This window comes from Natator depressus, chromosome 20, assembly GCF_965152275.1.
Source record: "Natator depressus isolate rNatDep1 chromosome 20, rNatDep2.hap1, whole genome shotgun sequence".
Taxonomy (NCBI): domain Eukaryota; kingdom Metazoa; phylum Chordata; order Testudines; family Cheloniidae; genus Natator; species Natator depressus.
In genome coordinates this window covers 1,519,458-1,537,569 of record NC_134253.1, presented here as the reverse complement: position 1 = coordinate 1,537,569, position 18,112 = coordinate 1,519,458, and the positions used below count along the sequence as shown (strand labels likewise).

Below are 18,112 nucleotides of genomic sequence, written 5' to 3'. Positions count from 1 at the left end.
CTCGGTGTTGGGTCAAGTGCCGGGAGCTCAGCACCCACCGTCCTGGGCCTTTCTACGAATCCTGACTGGTACTGAACCCAAAGGGAGTTGGGCACCTCAGTGTTCCTGGGGCTCTAGGCCAGCAGGACATTTTGGGGATAACGTTGGGACACGGCTTGGGGGTGAACCTGCCGACCAGGTGCTTGGCAGGTCAGTGAGCCTGGCGGCGCACCCACTTACCCCGTGCTCCTTCTCCGCGTGTTTCTGCACAGAGGCCCCATGACAAAAGACCGAAGGGTGAATTCAGCCCTGGGGAAAGGTGCCGTGTTGAGGGCCCAGCTGAGACCCAGCCCAGCCCAGCGTCTCCCCACTAGCCGGCCCCGTGGAGCCGGGGAATCGCTGTGTCTGGAGGCCCTGGGATGCCCGCCTCGGGGGATCGGGCTCAGTGCAAACAGGGCACCATACGATAGACTCCAGCTCCCTCGCTTTGCTTCCCCACGAGTGGCGCGGGAGGGGACCGTGCGGGACGATGCTCATTCGCTGTCTTGTCATCATTCGCCGCCAGAGGTCATTAAAGACTCCTTGGCACTAAGGGGAACCAGCCCCCCCGGTCCCAAGCAAATGCCCGAGGCCAGAGGCCCCATTGTATCAGAGCTTGGATGTCATGGCGACAGGCACATGAGACCAGCTGAGAGATGGCCACACATTAGATGGATGGATTAGATTAGACAAGCAGCCCCTGGACCTTTCAGTTGGACGCATTATTCTAGATTTCCAAACTATGGTGCATTGTTTCTGTGTGGCTGTTAACCAGCTACCAGACTGCACCCCAGAGGTGGCTGCATTCAATGGTAGGCATGGTAATTCCTGTGGGTAGCACGTCAGGAGGAACTGGGTGTTACTCTAGAGTGCCCTGTCCTCTTCCCCATCTCCTTCCCCAGTGCTCCTCCGCCGGGCGGTGCGAGCTTGTGCAGGGGCCTTAGCTGACAGCACATGCCAGGTGACACAGGCTGGTGCAGGGGCCTTAGCCGGCATTGCACGCCAGGTGGTGCGAGCTGGCTCCGGGGCCTTCGCCGGCATTGCACGCCAGGTGGTGCGAGCTGGCTCCGGGGCCTTCGCCGGCATTGCACGCCAGGTGGTGCGAGCTGGCTCCGGGGCCTTCGCCGGCATTGCACGCCGGGCAGTGTGAGCTGGCTCCGGGGCCTTCGCCGGCATTGCACGCCAGGTGGTGCGAGCTGGCTCCGGGGCCTTAGCCGGCATTGCACGCCAGGTGGTGCGAGCTGGCTCCGGGGCATTCGCCGGCATTGCACGCCAGGTGGTGCGAGCTGGCTCCGGGGCCTTCGCCAGCATTGCACGCCAGGTGGTGTGAGCTGGCTCCGGGGCCTTCGCCGGCATTGCACGCCAGGTGACACAGGCCTGTACAGGGGCCTTCGCCGGCATTGCACGCCAGGTGGTGTGAGCTGGCTCCGGGGCCTTCGCCGGCATTGCATGCCAGGTGACATAGGCCTGTACAGGGGCCTTCGCCGGCATTGCACGCTGGGCAGTGTGAGCTGGTGCAGGGGCCTTCGCCAGCAGCTGGGCCTCCCTGTTTAACCGCAAGGGGTGCGATCGGCGGCTCACCCCAGACCCCGCCCAAACATGAAAGCCAGGCAGTTCCCCAGCTCGTCGCCTGCTTCCACTTAGCACCGGCTCTGGCGGAAGGTTCGTTCTCTAGCTGATCCCGCTCGGCGCGGGGAGGGGCTTGGGATTTGCTTTCTCCTCCTCAGAAGCAAGCTGTGGGTTTGAGGCTCCCGGCTCCCAACACACTCGCTGAAGATCCTGAAACCCCAAACCAGGTGGGGAGCAAAGTGTGCCAGGGCGAGAGCAGGGGAATTGCCGCCTCGGGCCTGCTCCCGCTCTCAGGCCGTGGTGCAGCCAGATCCCAGACCAGCTCCCGGGATGGGGCGGACCACGCGTCCCGGGAGCTGCGGTCTTCGGGATCCTCACCTTCTGTGTCCTGCACCAAACCATGGGGCACATGACGGGCAGAGCTCTGAGTGACGGAGCTCGCTCATGGTCAGGCTGGTCTGGCAGCGGGCCTGGGGCAGGGATTGCAGGCTGACTCTGGCGTGAGACAAGGATCCGGACCAAGTCCAGAGTCATCCCAGCTTGCACCCAGCCAGGGGTCTGGCCTGAGCCACCCAGAAGGGAAATAAAGCCCAGCTTGGCCCCCCGACGCAGTGGAGTGTGAGCACCCTCTGCAGGAGGCTGAGAGGAGTACTGGGGCAGGGGAAATGCAGCCATCTCTGGGGTGGAGTGTGGCGGCTGGTTCATAGCCGCTCAGCAAAGCTACTGTGGTTAGCTACTGACGTACAGTTAATACGTACGTTCCAACAAGATGTCTGAGGATCCATGTGGGCAGCAGGCTCCTTGCACAACGAGATCAGCTCAAACTGCAAATAAGACCCAGCAAGGGGAACTGACCATTTGAACCTGCTGTCCTGGGCTTGGGGTGGATTCTCCTGGCAGGAGCTTTGGGACTGGACGCAGGTGGCGCTGGGGGAGGGTCCTTGGCTGGGTTACACACACGCCCGGACGGCACGATCCTAACGGTCCCCTCCAGCCCTAAGATCTTGGAGTCCCTCGTGCCCTGCACCTGGTGTCCTCACTTACACTAGTGCAACGGCCGTGGAAAGTGCTACCAGCTCAGTATGGCAGCGTCTCCCGCGCCCTTTGCACTGGGGTTAATGGCGACATGGCATGCACCCACCCCCACCCCCACCCCCACCCCCACCCCCAAAAATTAAACGCCGTTGGATTGATAAAAATATATCCTTTATTTGCCTCTAGCCCGCTATTAATGAGATCCGTAACAAAGCACTGTTCTTCTTATTTTAATTAGAAACCAAAAGGCCAGGGGAAGAAAATCTTTGTCGAAGGCAGAGGAGAGGGATCGTCTAGGAGACCCACCGGTTGGCAAGGCAAGGCCAGGCGGGTGCTAAGGGATATAAAACCATTCACAATAAATATTTTATTTACAAAACAAAACTGGCGATTCCGACCACTTCTTCAGTGCACGTTACGTACCAAATTCTCAGCCTTGCTCTGACCGCGCGAGCCAGACCAGCCAACGGTGACTGACCAGCGTTTTCTACCCTGTTCCCGGCACAATGCTCCGAGTCCAAGAAGCAAACGAGCGGCATTTGGTGAGCGTTGTAAACACACGTCCGAGGGGTAATCGCGGGCGCCGGGCGCTTTCCGAGCTGCCTTTGACCTGGCCAGCCCTGCAGCCGGGGGGAGGCTGGGACATCGGATGGCACCGTCTCTGGGCCGCTAACCTGAATCCTGCCCGGGGCTGGGAGTGTCTGAGCAGCGTGAAGGTGGGGCTGGGTGTCCCAGGCTGGGGCTCAGTACAGAGGCCAGCGCTGGGCTGGGGAGACCCACCCCCACCTCCCGCAAGGGGTGTTGGCAGAGGACGCGGAGCGGGGAGGGATCCAGGCTGCTGATCCAGCCCTTTTCGCCCACATGCGCCCAGGGATAAGACCCTGCGGGGTGGCGGGGAGGGCACTCGGTTCACCACTGGGTGGGTGGTGATCTCTGCAGGTGGTCCTGGCCTGGAAGAGTTTGGAGGGGTCTGGAGGAGATGCTCCCCCCCCACGTCTGCCGGGCCCTCGCCGTTCTCTGGGGCCGGGTCTGCTACCGAGAGGGCGGCTCCGGCGTCACGGGGCTGCAGAATCCGGCTGGCAGCAGCTGCTTGGGTGCGGTGCCCTTGCTCGGCGGGATGGGGGCGGGGCCCTGATTTTGATCCCTCCCCAGGGAAGGTCTTTGCCTCTGTGCCCCTCCTCCCGCCTGGCCCCGGCTCACAAGCACTCGTGCAAGACTTGTGTGTTGGTGCAGTTCAAGCAGCTGACGTGGCAGCACCAGTGGAAGGTGCAGTTGCAGCGCTCGGTGACCCTCTGGCTCCGTGTGCGGTAGCCCCGTCCACAGCACAGGAGCTCGCAGCCGCCCAGGGCTGGGGAGGAGCTGTTGCACAAGCGCCCGGCTGTGCCCGCCGGGCCCGTCTTGCCGCTGTAGGTGCAGAAGTTGGGCGACTTCTCGAAGTAGACGAGGTCGTGCGGGGAGGGAGGCTTGTGGGCCGGGTTCTCGGGCTCCAGGTGGGGCCCCTCCACCCGCGAGGCCCGGTTGCTGCCCTTGTTGCCGTAGATGACGCGGGAGGCGCCGTCGAACCGGTCCTTGAGGAAGTCGCCCACCGTGCGGAAGGTGGGGAGCCGCATCCAGCAGGTCTTGACGGTGCAGGAGCCCGACATGCCGTGGCACTTGCACTCCTGCCGCATCTCCGAGAAGACCGTCTGCAAGACAGGCAGGGCACGGTCAGCGCTGCGAGCAGCCTCAGAGCAGTGCCCCGGCGCTGGGCGCTGCCCTGTAGCGGTGCCCAGGTGGGACCCCAGCGCCGTGAGCATCCCCCACGGCGGTGCCCACCTGGGCCTCCGTTACACATGCGCCCTCCCCGCTAACGCTCCTTAGCCAGCGTCTAGCCGGCCGCGGGAGGCCAGCCAGCTCCGGCGGTTTGCTCTGAGCAGAGCCGTTCTGCCGGGATCACTCTGCAGGCACCGGCCCCTGCCGCGCCCCGCCCGCCCCCGCGCTGGAATGCCGAGGCAGCCCGCGGAGGCTCCCAGGACTCCTTTCCAGTGGGGTTTTACTGCAATTAGAGGACCTGGCATCATTTCCTCCCACATGGGCTGGATGCTGGCAGGGCCACGCACAGCAGGACGCCTGGACGAGGAGCCCTGGCTTCGCCCGTCAGAGCTGGCGTGTCCCGGCTCTGCCCCAACCCTGCTCCACCCATCGCGTCTCCACCCTCCCTTCACCGGGCTCCCGCTCTCCCTCCTCCCCTCTGATCGGTCCCGCATCCCCACCCCCCCGAGCTGGGAGTTCGCAGGGGGCAAGGAGGGCGGGACGGGTCCCTCCCGGTCTCTCTGTCCCCTTTGGATGCTGGACAGGGCGCATCTGTCCTCTGCACACCCCCTGCCCTCCGCCCCTCTGCTCAGAGGCTGCGGCAACCGTGGGCCCTCTGCTGATGCCCCCAGGAAGAGAAACTGCAGGTCAGGAACCTGCCCTGCCCAGAGACTCCTGTAGCCGCCCTCTGAATGCTGGAGCCCATCAGCTCCCTGTCTGCAAAGCAGAGACCACATGAGCTGGGAAAGAGCCCCAGAAATGACGCTCCTCCCACAGCGCAGACATGCACGGACATGCACGGACACACACGCATGCACATACACTCACGGACATGCACACGCACACACATGCACAGACATGCACGGACACATACACACACACGCACATGCACGGACATGCATGGACACACACATACACTCATGGACATGCACACACACACACACGTACGCACACACATGGACATGGACACATGCACATACATGCACACATGCACGCACGTAGACATGCACGGACATGCGTGTGCACACATACATGGACATGCACGCACACACATGCACATGCACGGACACGCAGAGACATGCACGCACACACAGACATGCACACACACACACATCCACATGCATGGACATGCACAGACATGTGCGCGCGCACACATGCATAGACATGCAGGCACGCACATGCATGGACATGCATGGACATGCGCACACACACACACACATACATGGACATGCACACACACATCCACATGCACGCACATGCACGCACATGCGCACATGCACTCGGGCACGCACGCACACACATGGACATGTACACACGCACATGCACAGACCTGCACACACCGTCTCCCCCCCCACGTGCCCGTGCACTCACTCGTGCACACTCACACACGCCTCACCATCCGTCCCGCCTCGTTGTTGTGCAGGTTCATCAGGAAGCGCAGGTCCCGCCCCTTCTCGTTGGAATCCACGAACTCGCGCCCGAAGACCCGGCCGAAGTCGACGTTGTCGCTGCAGCCCCCCCAGTGCCAGTCGGGGCCCCCTGGGCCGCGGCGCCGATAGTCACACGTGCAGGACTCGATGGAGCCCTCGGAGCAGGACCGGGCCACGGAGTGGGTGACGCCGGCGCTGGTGATGGCGAAGATGAACGCCGTCTCCCGACAGCCTGGGGGCAGGGAGCCAAAGCATTCAGGGCACCGGCACGGCGTGCGGGCTGACGCGGACCGCCCCGGGGCACAGTCCCGGCCCCCTGGGGCTGCAGCCAGCAGGGAGCTGGGCAGGAGCTACAGAGGCCCCAGATGCCTCTGGCAGGGCACCCAAGACACTGGCCACCCAGGCAGCAGCAGGCACTTTGCAAAAGGCAGCCCGGCTGCGGGGGTGGTGGGGGGGCAGAGAGGACAGGGGCTCACTCCAGAGGCGGGCGGGGAGTGTGGAGGCTGGGCCGGGCCAGGCCTGGGTGACTTTGTCTCCCCGCAGTACCGTGGGGCTGGCTCGCCCGGTGTCCGGGCAGCCCAGGTAACACACCTGGTACCAGCTCGGGGAAGCTCCCTCGAGAGGAGAAGGGGGAAACGAAAGGTGTGTTTGCACCTGCGGCCAGGTTCGTTCGCATACTGCGCTCCCTGGCTCCCCCTAGCGGTGGTGAGGGGAAACTGAGGGGGATCCTCCTGGCCGCCAGGTGGAAGGGGCAGGTGGCAGGAAGTTGCAGCTCTTGCTGTGGATCCACAGGAAGGGGGGCCGGGGCGGGGGTCCCTGTGCAGGTGAGGAGGGGGTGATGACGAGCTTGGCTTTGGGGGAGGGGCTGCAGCCATCATGGGGGATTGCAGCAGAGAGCTGGGTGGGGAGGCACGGGTGGGGGAGAGGCAGGATGGAGGGGGCATGGAGGCAATTGCAGGGGAGCATGCTGGGCTTGCGGGGGAGACCCAGCGTTCGGGGAGCACCTGACGGGCTGGGGATGGCAGAGGGCTGTGCCTGGCCCCCCAGGCGCTCCGGGGTCACCCCGACAAAGGCCAAGCTCGGCCTTTGCTTGTTTGTTTTCCTCCTGCTGAAGCTGGCTGGGTCCCAGGTCCCCGGGGACCCATGTGTTTGTGAGAGGGAGAGAAAATGACCCGGAAAGGCAGGGGCCAGGGGAGCCGGCTTGCAGGGTGGGATTTCTGCCTTAGAAAGGAGCCCCACAGCCCCTCTTCCCCCTGGGGTCAGCGGCTCTTTCACCCTGGCAGAGGTGACACTAGCTCTGCCCTTTGTGGGGGGGTGCGACCGAGTTCCCCCACATGCCACAGAGGGGCAACAGTGTTATCGTGGGCTTGGGCCCGTCGCGCCGGGCGCTGCACAGACACTGGCCCTGCTCAGGGAGCTCCCAGTCTAGGCGAGGGGCGGGAGGGGAAGGTGTCAGAGCCGGGATGGAGCCCAGGAGCCCGGGGGGCCCAGTTCAGGCGCATCCACTGGGCCACGGGGCCGTAGTTTGGAAAGGCGTTTTTAAAAGCGCTGAACGAAGCGTCACCGGGGCTGAGGCTGGCACCCCCCGAGCAGAGGAGTCGCCCCGCTGGATGGCTGGATGGGGGCTGCTCTGGGCGTGTGGGCCTGAGGCCCTGCCGAGCCCTCGCTGCCAGCCCCGGGGAAATTCCCACGGAATTCCAGAGCCAGCTCCACGGGGAGGGGAATCCCCTGGGCAGGCCTCGGCGGGGGAGCTCCCCGATCAGGGAAGGAGAGGTGACAAACACATCACTCATCTGGCCAATTGTGTGACACAGGGGGATGGGAGGGGGGACACAGTGCACGGGGGGGGCATGTGACCCACGAGGCCTGGCATGCAGTGGGAGGGGCCCTCAGCACCTGGTGGGAGAGGGCCGTGTGGTACGTGTGCCGGGGCCTAGCACCTGCTCTGCCTCAGTTTCCCCCTCATCTTGGCCAAGGTCACTGCTGGGGGCCCCCTGCAGCCTCACCCCGGTTGACGATCTTGCCGAAGATGTGGGGCCCCTGGGTGGTGGGGCAGTTCCAGCGGCGGTTGCGGAACTGCCACTTGCACTCCTTGATGGCGCTCTGCAGGCCGCTGCTGATGCTGTGCAGGATCCCGGGGTTCTGGCGGATCAGCTTGCGCTGCTTGCGGCTCAGCAGCTGCAGGCTGGGGTCCAGCACCAGCTGCACGTTCTTGGAGTCCGTCAGCAGGTTGGTGGACGAGGCCACGTTGATGATGCCCCTGTGGACAGTGGGGGCAGAGGATAAGGCGCCACGTCGCAAGCCCAACCGAGCGGCAGTGAGCAGCGCAGCCCCTGGCCAGGGCAACACTCAGGTCAGTGGGACACTTGGGGTCCTGGCTCACTTAACCTCACTCCCCTCCCAGCGCAGGGGATGGAACCCCGGAGTCCTGGCTCCCAGCCCCCTGCTCTGACCACTTAACCTCACTCCCCTCCCAGCGCAGGGGATGGAACCCCGGAGTCCTGGCTCCCAGCCCCCTGCTCTGACCACTTAACCTCACTCCCCTCCCAGCGCAGGGGATGGAACCCCGGAGTCCTGGCTCCCAGCCCCCTGCTCTGACCACTTAACCTCACTCCCCTCCCAGCGCAGGGGATGGAACCCCGGAGTCCTGGCTCCCAGCCCCCTGCTCTGACCACTTAACCTCACTCCCCTCCCAGCGCAGGGGATGGAACCCCGGAGTCCTGGCTCCCAGCCCCCTGCTCTGACCACTTAACCTCACTCCCCTCCCAGATCCAAGGGGTAGAACACCTGCCCTAACCAGGACATTCAGCCAGTGCGTGGGTGAGGGAAAGCTCAGACACGGCATCAGAGGCAGGCTCCAGGTATGGGCAGAGGCCTGGGTTCCCAACTCTGGGATGCCAGGGTGCAGAGTGCCGGCTCCAGGTGGCTCTACGTCCTGATCGGCTGCGCTCTGGAGAGGCCTGTTTCACGGTCAAGGGCTGCAGCACCTGCCCGCTCCAGCCCCAAATCAGCCTGACAGGCCTGGAGTAGGCAGTAATTAAAACAAGAGCAGAGAGAAGCCACCCCCAGAGCCGGCCGGGGAGGGGAAGGAGCTGCCCCCCCGCCCCCCAGCAATGGCAGGGTTGGGAGTACCCTGTGGGGACTGCTCTCCAGCACGAGTGTGCGTCCCCCGGCGTGTGTGGGGGGGGGTAGAACAGAACCGAATGCACTCCCCCGCCCACCCATCCCCACACATCCCGCGCTGCAGCTGAGGATCCCAGCCCATGCTGGCACTGCACCGTAAGCACCGACACACAACAGACAAACACACACCTGTGGCCCATATTCTATGGCATAGATGTGGGTATGTGTCTCTTTGTGTGTATATACATAAGCTATTGCATAGCAATATGTACCAGCTGATGTGTGTGCGTGTGCGTGTGCATGTGTGTGTGCATGTGCGTGTGTGTGCGTGTGTGTACACGTCGTGTGAAATGTCAGTGCGGGGCTTGCAGCTGTGAGGCTCCACGCTCGCAGAGGGGAGGCAGAACGAGACTGCACGCCGAGGTGCGGTTTGTCCTGGAGAGTGTGGGGAGGTGTGTAGGTGTCTATACGGCGAGCGTGTGTAGCCAGACTATTCCTGTGACAGTGTCTAGCACGGGCTCAGGGCCTGTCGCACCGGCACTGTACACACGCAACATAAAGACAGTCCCTGCTCCAAACCGTCTCTGTAGAATTAGCCCAAGACGTTGTGTACGCCAGCCCGTGCCTGTCTGTGTGCAGCACCGTCCACAGCTGTGTGTGGGGACGAACGGGTCGCTGGCTAGCTTAGCAGGGTGTCTGTGGGGAAGTTCCAGCAAGTTCCAGCAGCAACTGCCCCCCACCCCACCCCACCCCACGATGGACAGAGGAGCACAGCGAAGGGCAAACAAATTGGGTTGTAAATATAAAAATCTGTCTACAGGAAAAAGAAAAAAGACAGGAGGGCCAGGTGTGCTGGGGTTGGATGAAACACCCTGGGTCAAGCCCCTTGGATGGTGCCTTTTCTCATCAACACAGAGTATCATTATTCTTTCATCCTTAGAACCAAACACCTGAGTTCTTGAAATTTCTCCCCAGCCATCTCCAGATGCTGTGGAGAGCAGCTGCGTTCCCTCCTGCCCTGAGAGCAGCCCCCTCTCTGCACTTGTCTGCTGGATTTCTCTCTCCCTCCGCGGCTGTTCCATTCGCAAAAGGAGAATGACCAGAGCTAGGATTCCTGAAATGGATATAAAGGCAAAAGCAGAGACTTACCACCATCTCCCACTGTTATTCACCGCCAGAGTGTTGGAAAGAGACGAAAATGCCAAAACCCACAATGTCTTAAACCCTAAAATTAATGCCACAGGTCTCATTGTTTTGGCAGCAGGGCAGTGGCTCGTATAAAACTTCCCGAGAGTAGTTTGTCTGGACACAAAAAATTATAGCTCTAGAAAGTCTTGTTGCAAGGAGAATCCTACAACAAATTCTTTGGCTTAATCGTTTCTCTCTCGATAACTATATCCACATCCACACGGCGCGCAAGAAAGATGGGGTGTCTGTGGATATGGCTGTATAGAAATCTATAGATCTAGAAATCTATGTATAGAAACTCAAACCCTAAAAATAGAATCTAAATAAAAAGTCATGTCACAGTTGAGTTTGCAGCAGTGTTGGCATCCTCAGAAATATGAAAATGCTGGAGGAAAGGCTCCAATCTTCTGGTTTCTGGCAGCCTCTTAGAGATGATTCCCCCAGAGAGGAATTAGACCACTAGGGGAAAAAGTTTGATGGTCTACGGCTGCTGTTGAGTGCTTAGCATCCTCCAGCCATCTCCAATGCCTCGGAGAGCCCCTTCCTTCTTATAGAGGCAGTGAGGTGGGTCTCTGTGGAATGGTACATCTGTGTAGGATCCAGGCTGTGTTCTCACGCTAACAATGGGAAGTGGAAGAGACGCATCACTTCTTACGGGGCAGCCCGCACCGGGGCTATCTGGCCATCTGACTGTCCATCACTCGGGTTGAGATTAATTCTGTCAAGTGTCCAGGCTCTGTAAATCCATCGGTTCCTCCAAAACCCTTCTCTGCATGGGAGCAAATCCAGATCAGGGGGACGAGTGTTCGTGTCTGTCACTCACACGCCCCCCCCCTCACCCCACCCCACCCCCCTGCCCCTCTCCTAGCCAGCTCCTGGCTGAGTCCGGGAGGTTTCTTCCAACTCGTTTTCCCCAGAGGTCCCCAAAGCGACCATGACCTTAGAAGCAGGAGAGTTTGGAGTAAGGGGTTGACACTATCCCAAGGGAAATCCGAGTCCAGAGGTGAGGGGTGCCAGGGAGGAGGGCCAGAGCTAAGATCCCCCAGCAGGAGAAGGGGTCTCCAGGCTGGGTCCAGGTCCCCCTGCTGAGACTGGCTGGGGATCAGCCGTGCCATGGCCTGCTGGTGGGGTCCTGCTGCTTCATGCTGCCCGTCTCTCCGGGACTGCTGCGCTCAGAGCAACGCTTGGGGCTCCAGTGGCCACATTTGGCTTCCGAATGCTCCTGAGGCTTCTGCGGCAGCTTCGTTCCCACTCTGATTTCGCTCCCCTCTTGGCTGCTCTTTGCCAGACGTCATCCTGCGTGTGTGCTTGGCTTGGCAGCATTTACTGTGTCCTTTCACCACATGGGGCTGGCGGTCGAGGCAGAAGCTCGGGGAGATAAAAACTGAGCAAGTCCCATCCCCGGCAACCAGATGTAGCAAATTAACGACACAGCAGCTAATGGGCTGGAGCTGGGGTTTTCCATCCCATCTTCCGAGACCTCCCCGAACGGGAGTTCCGGGCTGGAGAGAGAAGCATTGGGGGGTTTGCCTAAGGGGAAAAGAAATAAATCAAACTTTGGCATTGGGGACAATCCCTGTGGCCGGGCTGGGACCCTGCATGGCCCTGCCTCAGACAGGTGGCCAGAGGGCACATGGGAACGGTGCCCACCGCTGGTAGCTAATGGAGAGCGGGGCCTGGAAGGGCCAGATAAAGCCAGGCGCAGCCAAAGGTTTTGTTCTTGGCCTGCACCCCTCTCCTGGAGAGCCGTCTCTCTCTGGCTGGCACTGTGCACCCCCCGAACGCTCGCTCTCGCCCTGTGGCTCCACGTCACCCGCCGAGGATCAGACCCCGGCTGGAATAGTCTGGACCCTCCTCCATGTCTGGCAGTGCCCGTAGACGCGGGTCTCCGCCTGAAGGGCCTTGGTCTCCCCTGTGTAAGTTGTAGGTGATACCTGTGCCGTGTGTGGACGCGCGCTCACCCCGGGACTGACACCCAGCCGGGGCCACGCTCCTCCCAAGTGACTCTCTTGTCGTCCGCGGTGTTGAACTAGGGATGTGTTTGGTCTCAAATGAAGCTGGCCCCAGGGGGGTGAAGAGGAGGGGAGAGCAGAACCACCACCCCTTAGACACCCCGGAGGGGCCGGGTGGGAGCAGGGCTCCGATGACGCACACACACAGATGGGCACCTGTAGCACTGCCCCCCTGCCCCGAACCCAGAGCGAGTGGGACGTGTGCAAGCAGCTGGAGTCCCATCAGCAATAGGGTTTGTACGTCATGAGCCTCACCCCTGCAGGGCAGGACACGTCCACCCCAATGGGTTCCCCAGAGGGCTAAGGGGTGTGGTGAGCGGGAGGGGCAGGCGCTGAGGAGAGGAGAGAAAACAGGGTGAGCCTGGGTCCCATTAGCCTTGTCCTGTGGTCGGGCTTCAGCTCGCAACCCCTGGCTCCTCTGTCCAGGTTTGTGGGTCTCAGCTAATCCGATGTGGGCATTTGTCCCTGCTTCAGAATCAAGGTGCCTCACCACCACCACCCCCTTCCTTGGCCTCAAGAGCAGCCGGATCGGGCCCTTTATGAGCGTAGTGACTGGTCTCCTCGGCACAGCTAGATTGAGGGGAATCACGCACGGCTTTACGGTTCAAAGAGAGGCTGGGGGTTTTGCAGACTTGGGGGGCTACGTTCACGTTATTTGCCCTAACTGGGTGCCCCCCGCTGCCGGTGGGGAGCCGCTGGGCGCAGCGTGTAGGAGGCAATATTTCCAGCCTGCGGGCGGCCCACGAGGCCTCCGGCTGTCAGCGATCAGGGCCCCTCGCGGGGCCTAACGCGGCTGCTGTCCGGGGCGCGCAGCTGTCACTGTACCCCGCTGGGGCGTCAATCCCTGCCCCGTCTCACGCGGGCACATGCCCAGCCCCACCCTGCCTCTGAGGCCCCCACAAAGTCCTGCACGTTCCCAGTCCTGGTTGGACCCCCTTTCGGCCTCCCCGTGGGCCGGACGCAGGCGAGCCGCCGGGGGAACTGACCAGGCCGCCACGGGCAGCGCTGCCAGACAGAGAGAGAGAGACACACACACACACACACACCCCTTTACACACACACACACACACACACACACACCCCTTTTCGGCACCCCCTTGCCCCAGCCTGTGCGCCGGGCTAGCAGGGTGCTGTTCCAGGTCTGGCCAGCAGGGGCCGCTGCTGGCTTGGCTATAGCCATGGGGCTGGGAGTGGGGCGGGCAGGTGCCGGGCCGGCCGGCCCCAGCCAGCGATGGGGGGCTGCGGGGGGGAGGGGGCTGCCTGGGTGGGGATTCTCCACCGGGAAAAAGAAAGAGCCCCCCAGGTCCCGTCCCCCCCATCCCCCCCCCGTGGTGAGCGCACGGGGGGCTGGGGAGCTGCTGGGCGAGCCCCCAGCCACAGAGGGCAGGGGACGGGGCTGGGGATTTGTCAGAAGAGATGGGCCCTATGGGGAAGGGGAGAGCGAGGGAGATGATGGATGGATGAGGTGGGGAGGAGGGGGTGGGGAGGGGAGGGATGAGGGCAGTAGAGGGGTAGGGAGGAGGTAGGGGGATGGATGGATGAGGTAGGTAGGGGGTGGGGGGAGGGAGGAGGGGGTAGAGGGGGTTGGGGAGGAGGGATGAGGTAGGAAGGGGGTGGGGGGATGGATGAGTTGGGGAGGGAGTGGGGGAGGGGGGAGATAGAGGAGGTGGGGTGATGGATGAGGTCGGTAGAGCGTGGGGATGCATGAGGTGGATGGGGGTGGGGGGCAGGGAGGAGGTGGATAGAGGGTGAGGAGGAGGGAGGAGGTGGGGGTGGGGGGAGGGAGGAGGTGGGTAGCGGGTGGGGGGATTGGGGAGGGGGGAGATAGAGGAGGTGGGGAGGGAGGTGAGGGGGATGGATGTGGAGGAGGGGGGAGATAGAGGGTGGGGGGGATTGGGGAGGGTGAGATAGAGGAGGAGGGGAGGGAGGTGGGGAGGATGGATGGGGAGGGGGGAGATAGAGGCGGGTGGGGGGATGGATGAGGTGGGGGGTGGGAGGGAGGGAAGAGGTGGGTAGTGGGTGGGGGGATTGGGGAGGAGGGAGATAGAGGTGGGTGGGGGGAGGGATGAGGTGGGTAGCGGGTGGGGGGGATTGGGGAGGGGGGAGATAGAGGAGGAGAGGAGGGAGGTGGGGGGGATTGGGGAGGGGGGAGATAGAGGAGGGTGGGGGGATAGATGAGATGGGGCGTGGGTAGGACAGTGGCTGACGGGTCTCTATGGCAGTGGATTGCTGGGTGGCGGAGTTTGTCCATGGCTGTCCCCCGCCCCCAGTGGACCAGGGGGGCACGGACACCCTTGTTAGCCCCCCCACAGGCCTGCAGCCCATGCAGCTGCCCCCTGGCTGGGCTGGGCCCCGTCCCGTGCCCACGCTTGGCTCCAGGCAGTGCTGGGAGCTCCAGACTGGGCGCTGAACCTGGGTTTAGTGGGCTGTGAAATGAGCCGTGCTCGGGCCCCGCTGCTTGGCCGCCTCCAGCCCCCCAGGCCTAATCCCCAGCCCCTGCGTTTCCCCGGGTCAGCCATGCGCGCGGGATGGATTAGCCCGGCTCAGTCCCTTTACTGCCTGGAAATGGCCCTTTCTTCTCACGCGCCCGGAGAGGGGCATTGATCCCTTCAGTTCAATGGCAGACAAAGCCCAGGGGCCGAGCCTGCTGCTGCTGTGGGGGGAGCCCCCCACCCCTCCCACAGTGACCCTCACTTCCTCCCCATACAGGGAACTCTACTCCCCAGGTCCTTCAGAGACACCCCCCCCCGAGGGGCCCACTCTCTCCAGCCTCATGGACCCCCAGCCTGCCCTGCTCCCCCCAGAGCACAGGGGGCCTCACTTGAGGTCCCCTTGCCCCAGGCAGGGATCAGGGCCCCAGCACATGACAGTCCATCCCCCCTCGCTCCTGAGCCCCAACTCTGGGGGGCTCTGGGCTGAACCCTTCCAGCCATAACTTCTCTTTGGCAGCAGCAGCAGCCCCTCCCCCGGGTCCCTTTGTGCTGTGGCTCCTTATGGGAGTCGGGGGAGATGGTTTAACGGTGGGGCCAGATTCCTTCTACCGCAGTTTGCTGCATCTCCGCTAGGGGGCAGAGAGGCTGGCGTGCAGACCCCCACCCCCAGGGTTACAGCAGCATACGGTCAGGTGGGACTTTACCCCCCTCGGGACACGGCCGGGGAGGACGCCCCAGGAGGGTGCTCCTATCCCAGCAGGAGGGGGCCTTTTGCTGGTTTAAGCGCACATGGCTTTGGGAGAGGATTACAGGTATAACTTCCAGTGTAGCCTGACCCAGGTACTATGGAAGAACCAGGACTTGAACGCGGGTCTCCCACATGCCAGGTTAGCGTCTTACCCACTGGACTGTCCTGCCGCCCTACCTCAGTACCCCCCACCCCCTTCAAAAAAATATCCCCACAGTCTCCATGCTAGTCTCTGCTCCTTTTCCTCAGTGGCTGGACTGGCGGGTCTCTCTCCGCGGGGAGGGAGAACCCAGTGGTGCTGGACAGGCAGGGCAGTGGGGCATGGAGAGACACCGCAGGGGCAGGGAAGGGACTTTCCGTGGCTGGGGTAATTGTTGCAAGGAGCCGGAGGCAGCGGGAGGGAAGACATGGGGGGTGTGGTGTGAGATTTAATGTTTTAAAAACTAAGGAAATTAAATGCTCAAAAATTTTGTCAATGCAGAGTTAAGGTTGCCCAACACCGTCACCTGGGCACCTTCCACAGCGTGGAGCATGGCTAACTGCGAACCTCTGAAACCCAGGAGAGCTAAGGGCCACACTCCTCCTGCAACACCACCTTAACTCTGCCCTCTGAGTGCGGCAACCAGCCTGTTACTGGACAGAGTTCCTCTGGGCAGCGTCCGCTGGCTCCTTGGACAGCTCTCAGGAGGAATGGGCACTGTCCGGGGTCCTATGCTCGGTGTCCCCCTCTGGATGAACCTGTGACCTTCACTCCTGACCCTGTTGTTCATTAGTTTTCCCCCGCATTCATTTGGCTCCCGGGTCCAGTGGTCCCTCCTGCAAGGCTGTGGGAGGGCCTCTAGATGGGCCCGCCCACCGCCCAGGATTTCCAATAAGGCCCCCTTGTTGGGGAAATGGTGCCAGCTGCACCTGTGTGAAAATTACCTGCCTCCCAGCTGGAGAGGCAGGACTAATGGGGCCAGGTATTACCCTGAGGAGCACCTGGGCCTTATAAAAAGGGCTGGAGCCATTGAGTAGGGTAGGAGCTAACTTCAGGAGGTAGGTAGGTTGGACTATGCTGTTGGGGCAGTGGGGATCTGGTGGGGAGGAAGCCCTGGGAAGCTGGGCTCAGCAACCTGAGCAAAGCAGAGCTCAGAGGGAGCCCTGGAGGAGGCCAGTGACCTTTGGGTGGTTTGGCTTTTTGTTGGACTCTTGGGCCCCTGGAAGGGGCCTGCACTGGAAAGATGAGCTGGCTGAGGGCTTGGACACTGGTGCACCTTGGTCTCCTGTTCTTGGCCTGGGACACCCAAGAGTCCAGCCTGCCTGGGCCATGAGGCTTTGCTCTTGTTTTGGTTGTTGGGCAGTGGTTCCCCACCTATTTACCATTGTGGGCTGCAGTGTGTTATGTGGGCTGCATTCCATAATACCTCTCTGGCCCTGAGGACATCACATGGGCCGCAGCTCTGGGCGGATTGGGCCGCAAGTGGGCTGCAGGGTGAGAACCACTGGAGTAGGGTGTGGGTGCTGGGAGGTCAGACTCCGTGGTCTGGTGAGACCTTCTAGCCTTCAGCTCTGACTGGGGATGCTCAGCTCCCAGAGGTCCTCACTATGCTGCATGGCAAGACCCCTCGCACGTGTGGCACTCAGCCCTGGAAAGGGGCGTCCATGCCCCTGCATGGCACTTGTGCACCTCTCCTCGTGTCACTGTTGTGGGTCCAATTAATTCTGCCCCATGAGATGGCTCCCGTGGCGTGGGCGGGTGGAGCGTGGGTAGTGAGAGGCTGCCACTCAGTGCCGTGAAACACCACGCTCCCTGCCGCACGCACTTAGTCCCTCCTCGCTCTGACTTGTTGCCAATTTAGACACTTTAGGGCCATAGGATCATGGGGTCTGACCTCCTGTACGTTGCAGGCCAGAGAGTTTCAGCTGCTTTCCCCTGTAGTGAGCTTAACTTGGGTTTGACTAAAGTATCTTCCCTTCCAGCCAAGCAGCGGGGCTGGACCGGACGACACCCAGAGCCAGGCCTGCAGAAAGGTATTTCACTCACTTTTTTCCCCCTTGGATGCTGATCTCGGCCTGCCCAAAGGTTCTGGGGGAGCCCCCTCCTATGTCTATCGAGCACTACTAAAGCTTTGCCCGCGTGACACGTACAGGAGCTGAGAGGACGTTGTGCCAGGCACTGACACACAGCTGCTGGCCATATTTGCACTGGGCCAGTGCTGCTGTTTGCATTTATTGTTTTGTGTCTCTGGTATTGTGCTTTAGCTATTGAGTTGTCTGTTACGTGCATGTACGTCCCCTCTCCTGGGAACACCCCTTGTGCTGACCCAGTCCTGGGGCTCTGGCCAGCCCGCGGGGGCAGAGGGGTGGTGCTGCAGGGGTAGCATGTACCTTAACCCTTCGTCCAGAGGTTTAGGGTTCAGGGAAGGCACAGGACAGCGCTGGGCAACCTTAACTCTGCAGTTAATAGATTGTAAGCCTGGTTTCCTTCTCTTGTACGCAGCGAGATGATTGAAGCTGTGAAGAATCTTTAAACCCTCTCTGCTGCTGTCCGTGTCTCTTCGGCGTCTCACTAGCCCAGGGCCGCGATAGCCGAATGGTGGAAGCACCCCGGGCAGGGACACCAGTGCCAGGTGCCCCAAGCTCGGCAGGGCTGCACTTCGCACCCGCTCTGCTCTGCTGTAAATGACCGTGCAGGGAGATGGGAGGTAGGGCCAGGCTGCCCCCCTCCTAGCTGGGATAGCAACTTATCCATCCCCCCCCTTTGCTCCCTCTCATTATCCTGCT

General features: G+C 61.9%; 1 protein-coding gene across 1 annotated transcript; it reads right to left on the bottom strand.

The window, feature by feature from the left end:
• Nucleotides 1–2,894: 2,894 nt before the first annotated feature.
• WNT1 (Wnt family member 1) lies at nt 2,895–10,241 on the bottom strand. Its single transcript, XM_074934901.1, has 4 exons — nt 10,116–10,241; nt 7,850–8,103; nt 5,810–6,075; nt 2,895–4,307 (listed from the first exon to the last, which is right to left on the bottom strand). The coding sequence occupies exons 1-4, from the start codon at nt 10,214–10,216 to the stop codon at nt 3,819–3,821; spliced, it is 1,110 nt and encodes a 369-aa protein (XP_074791002.1). The 5' UTR covers nt 10,217–10,241; the 3' UTR covers nt 2,895–3,818.
• Between the last annotated feature and the right edge of the window lie 7,871 nt (nt 10,242–18,112).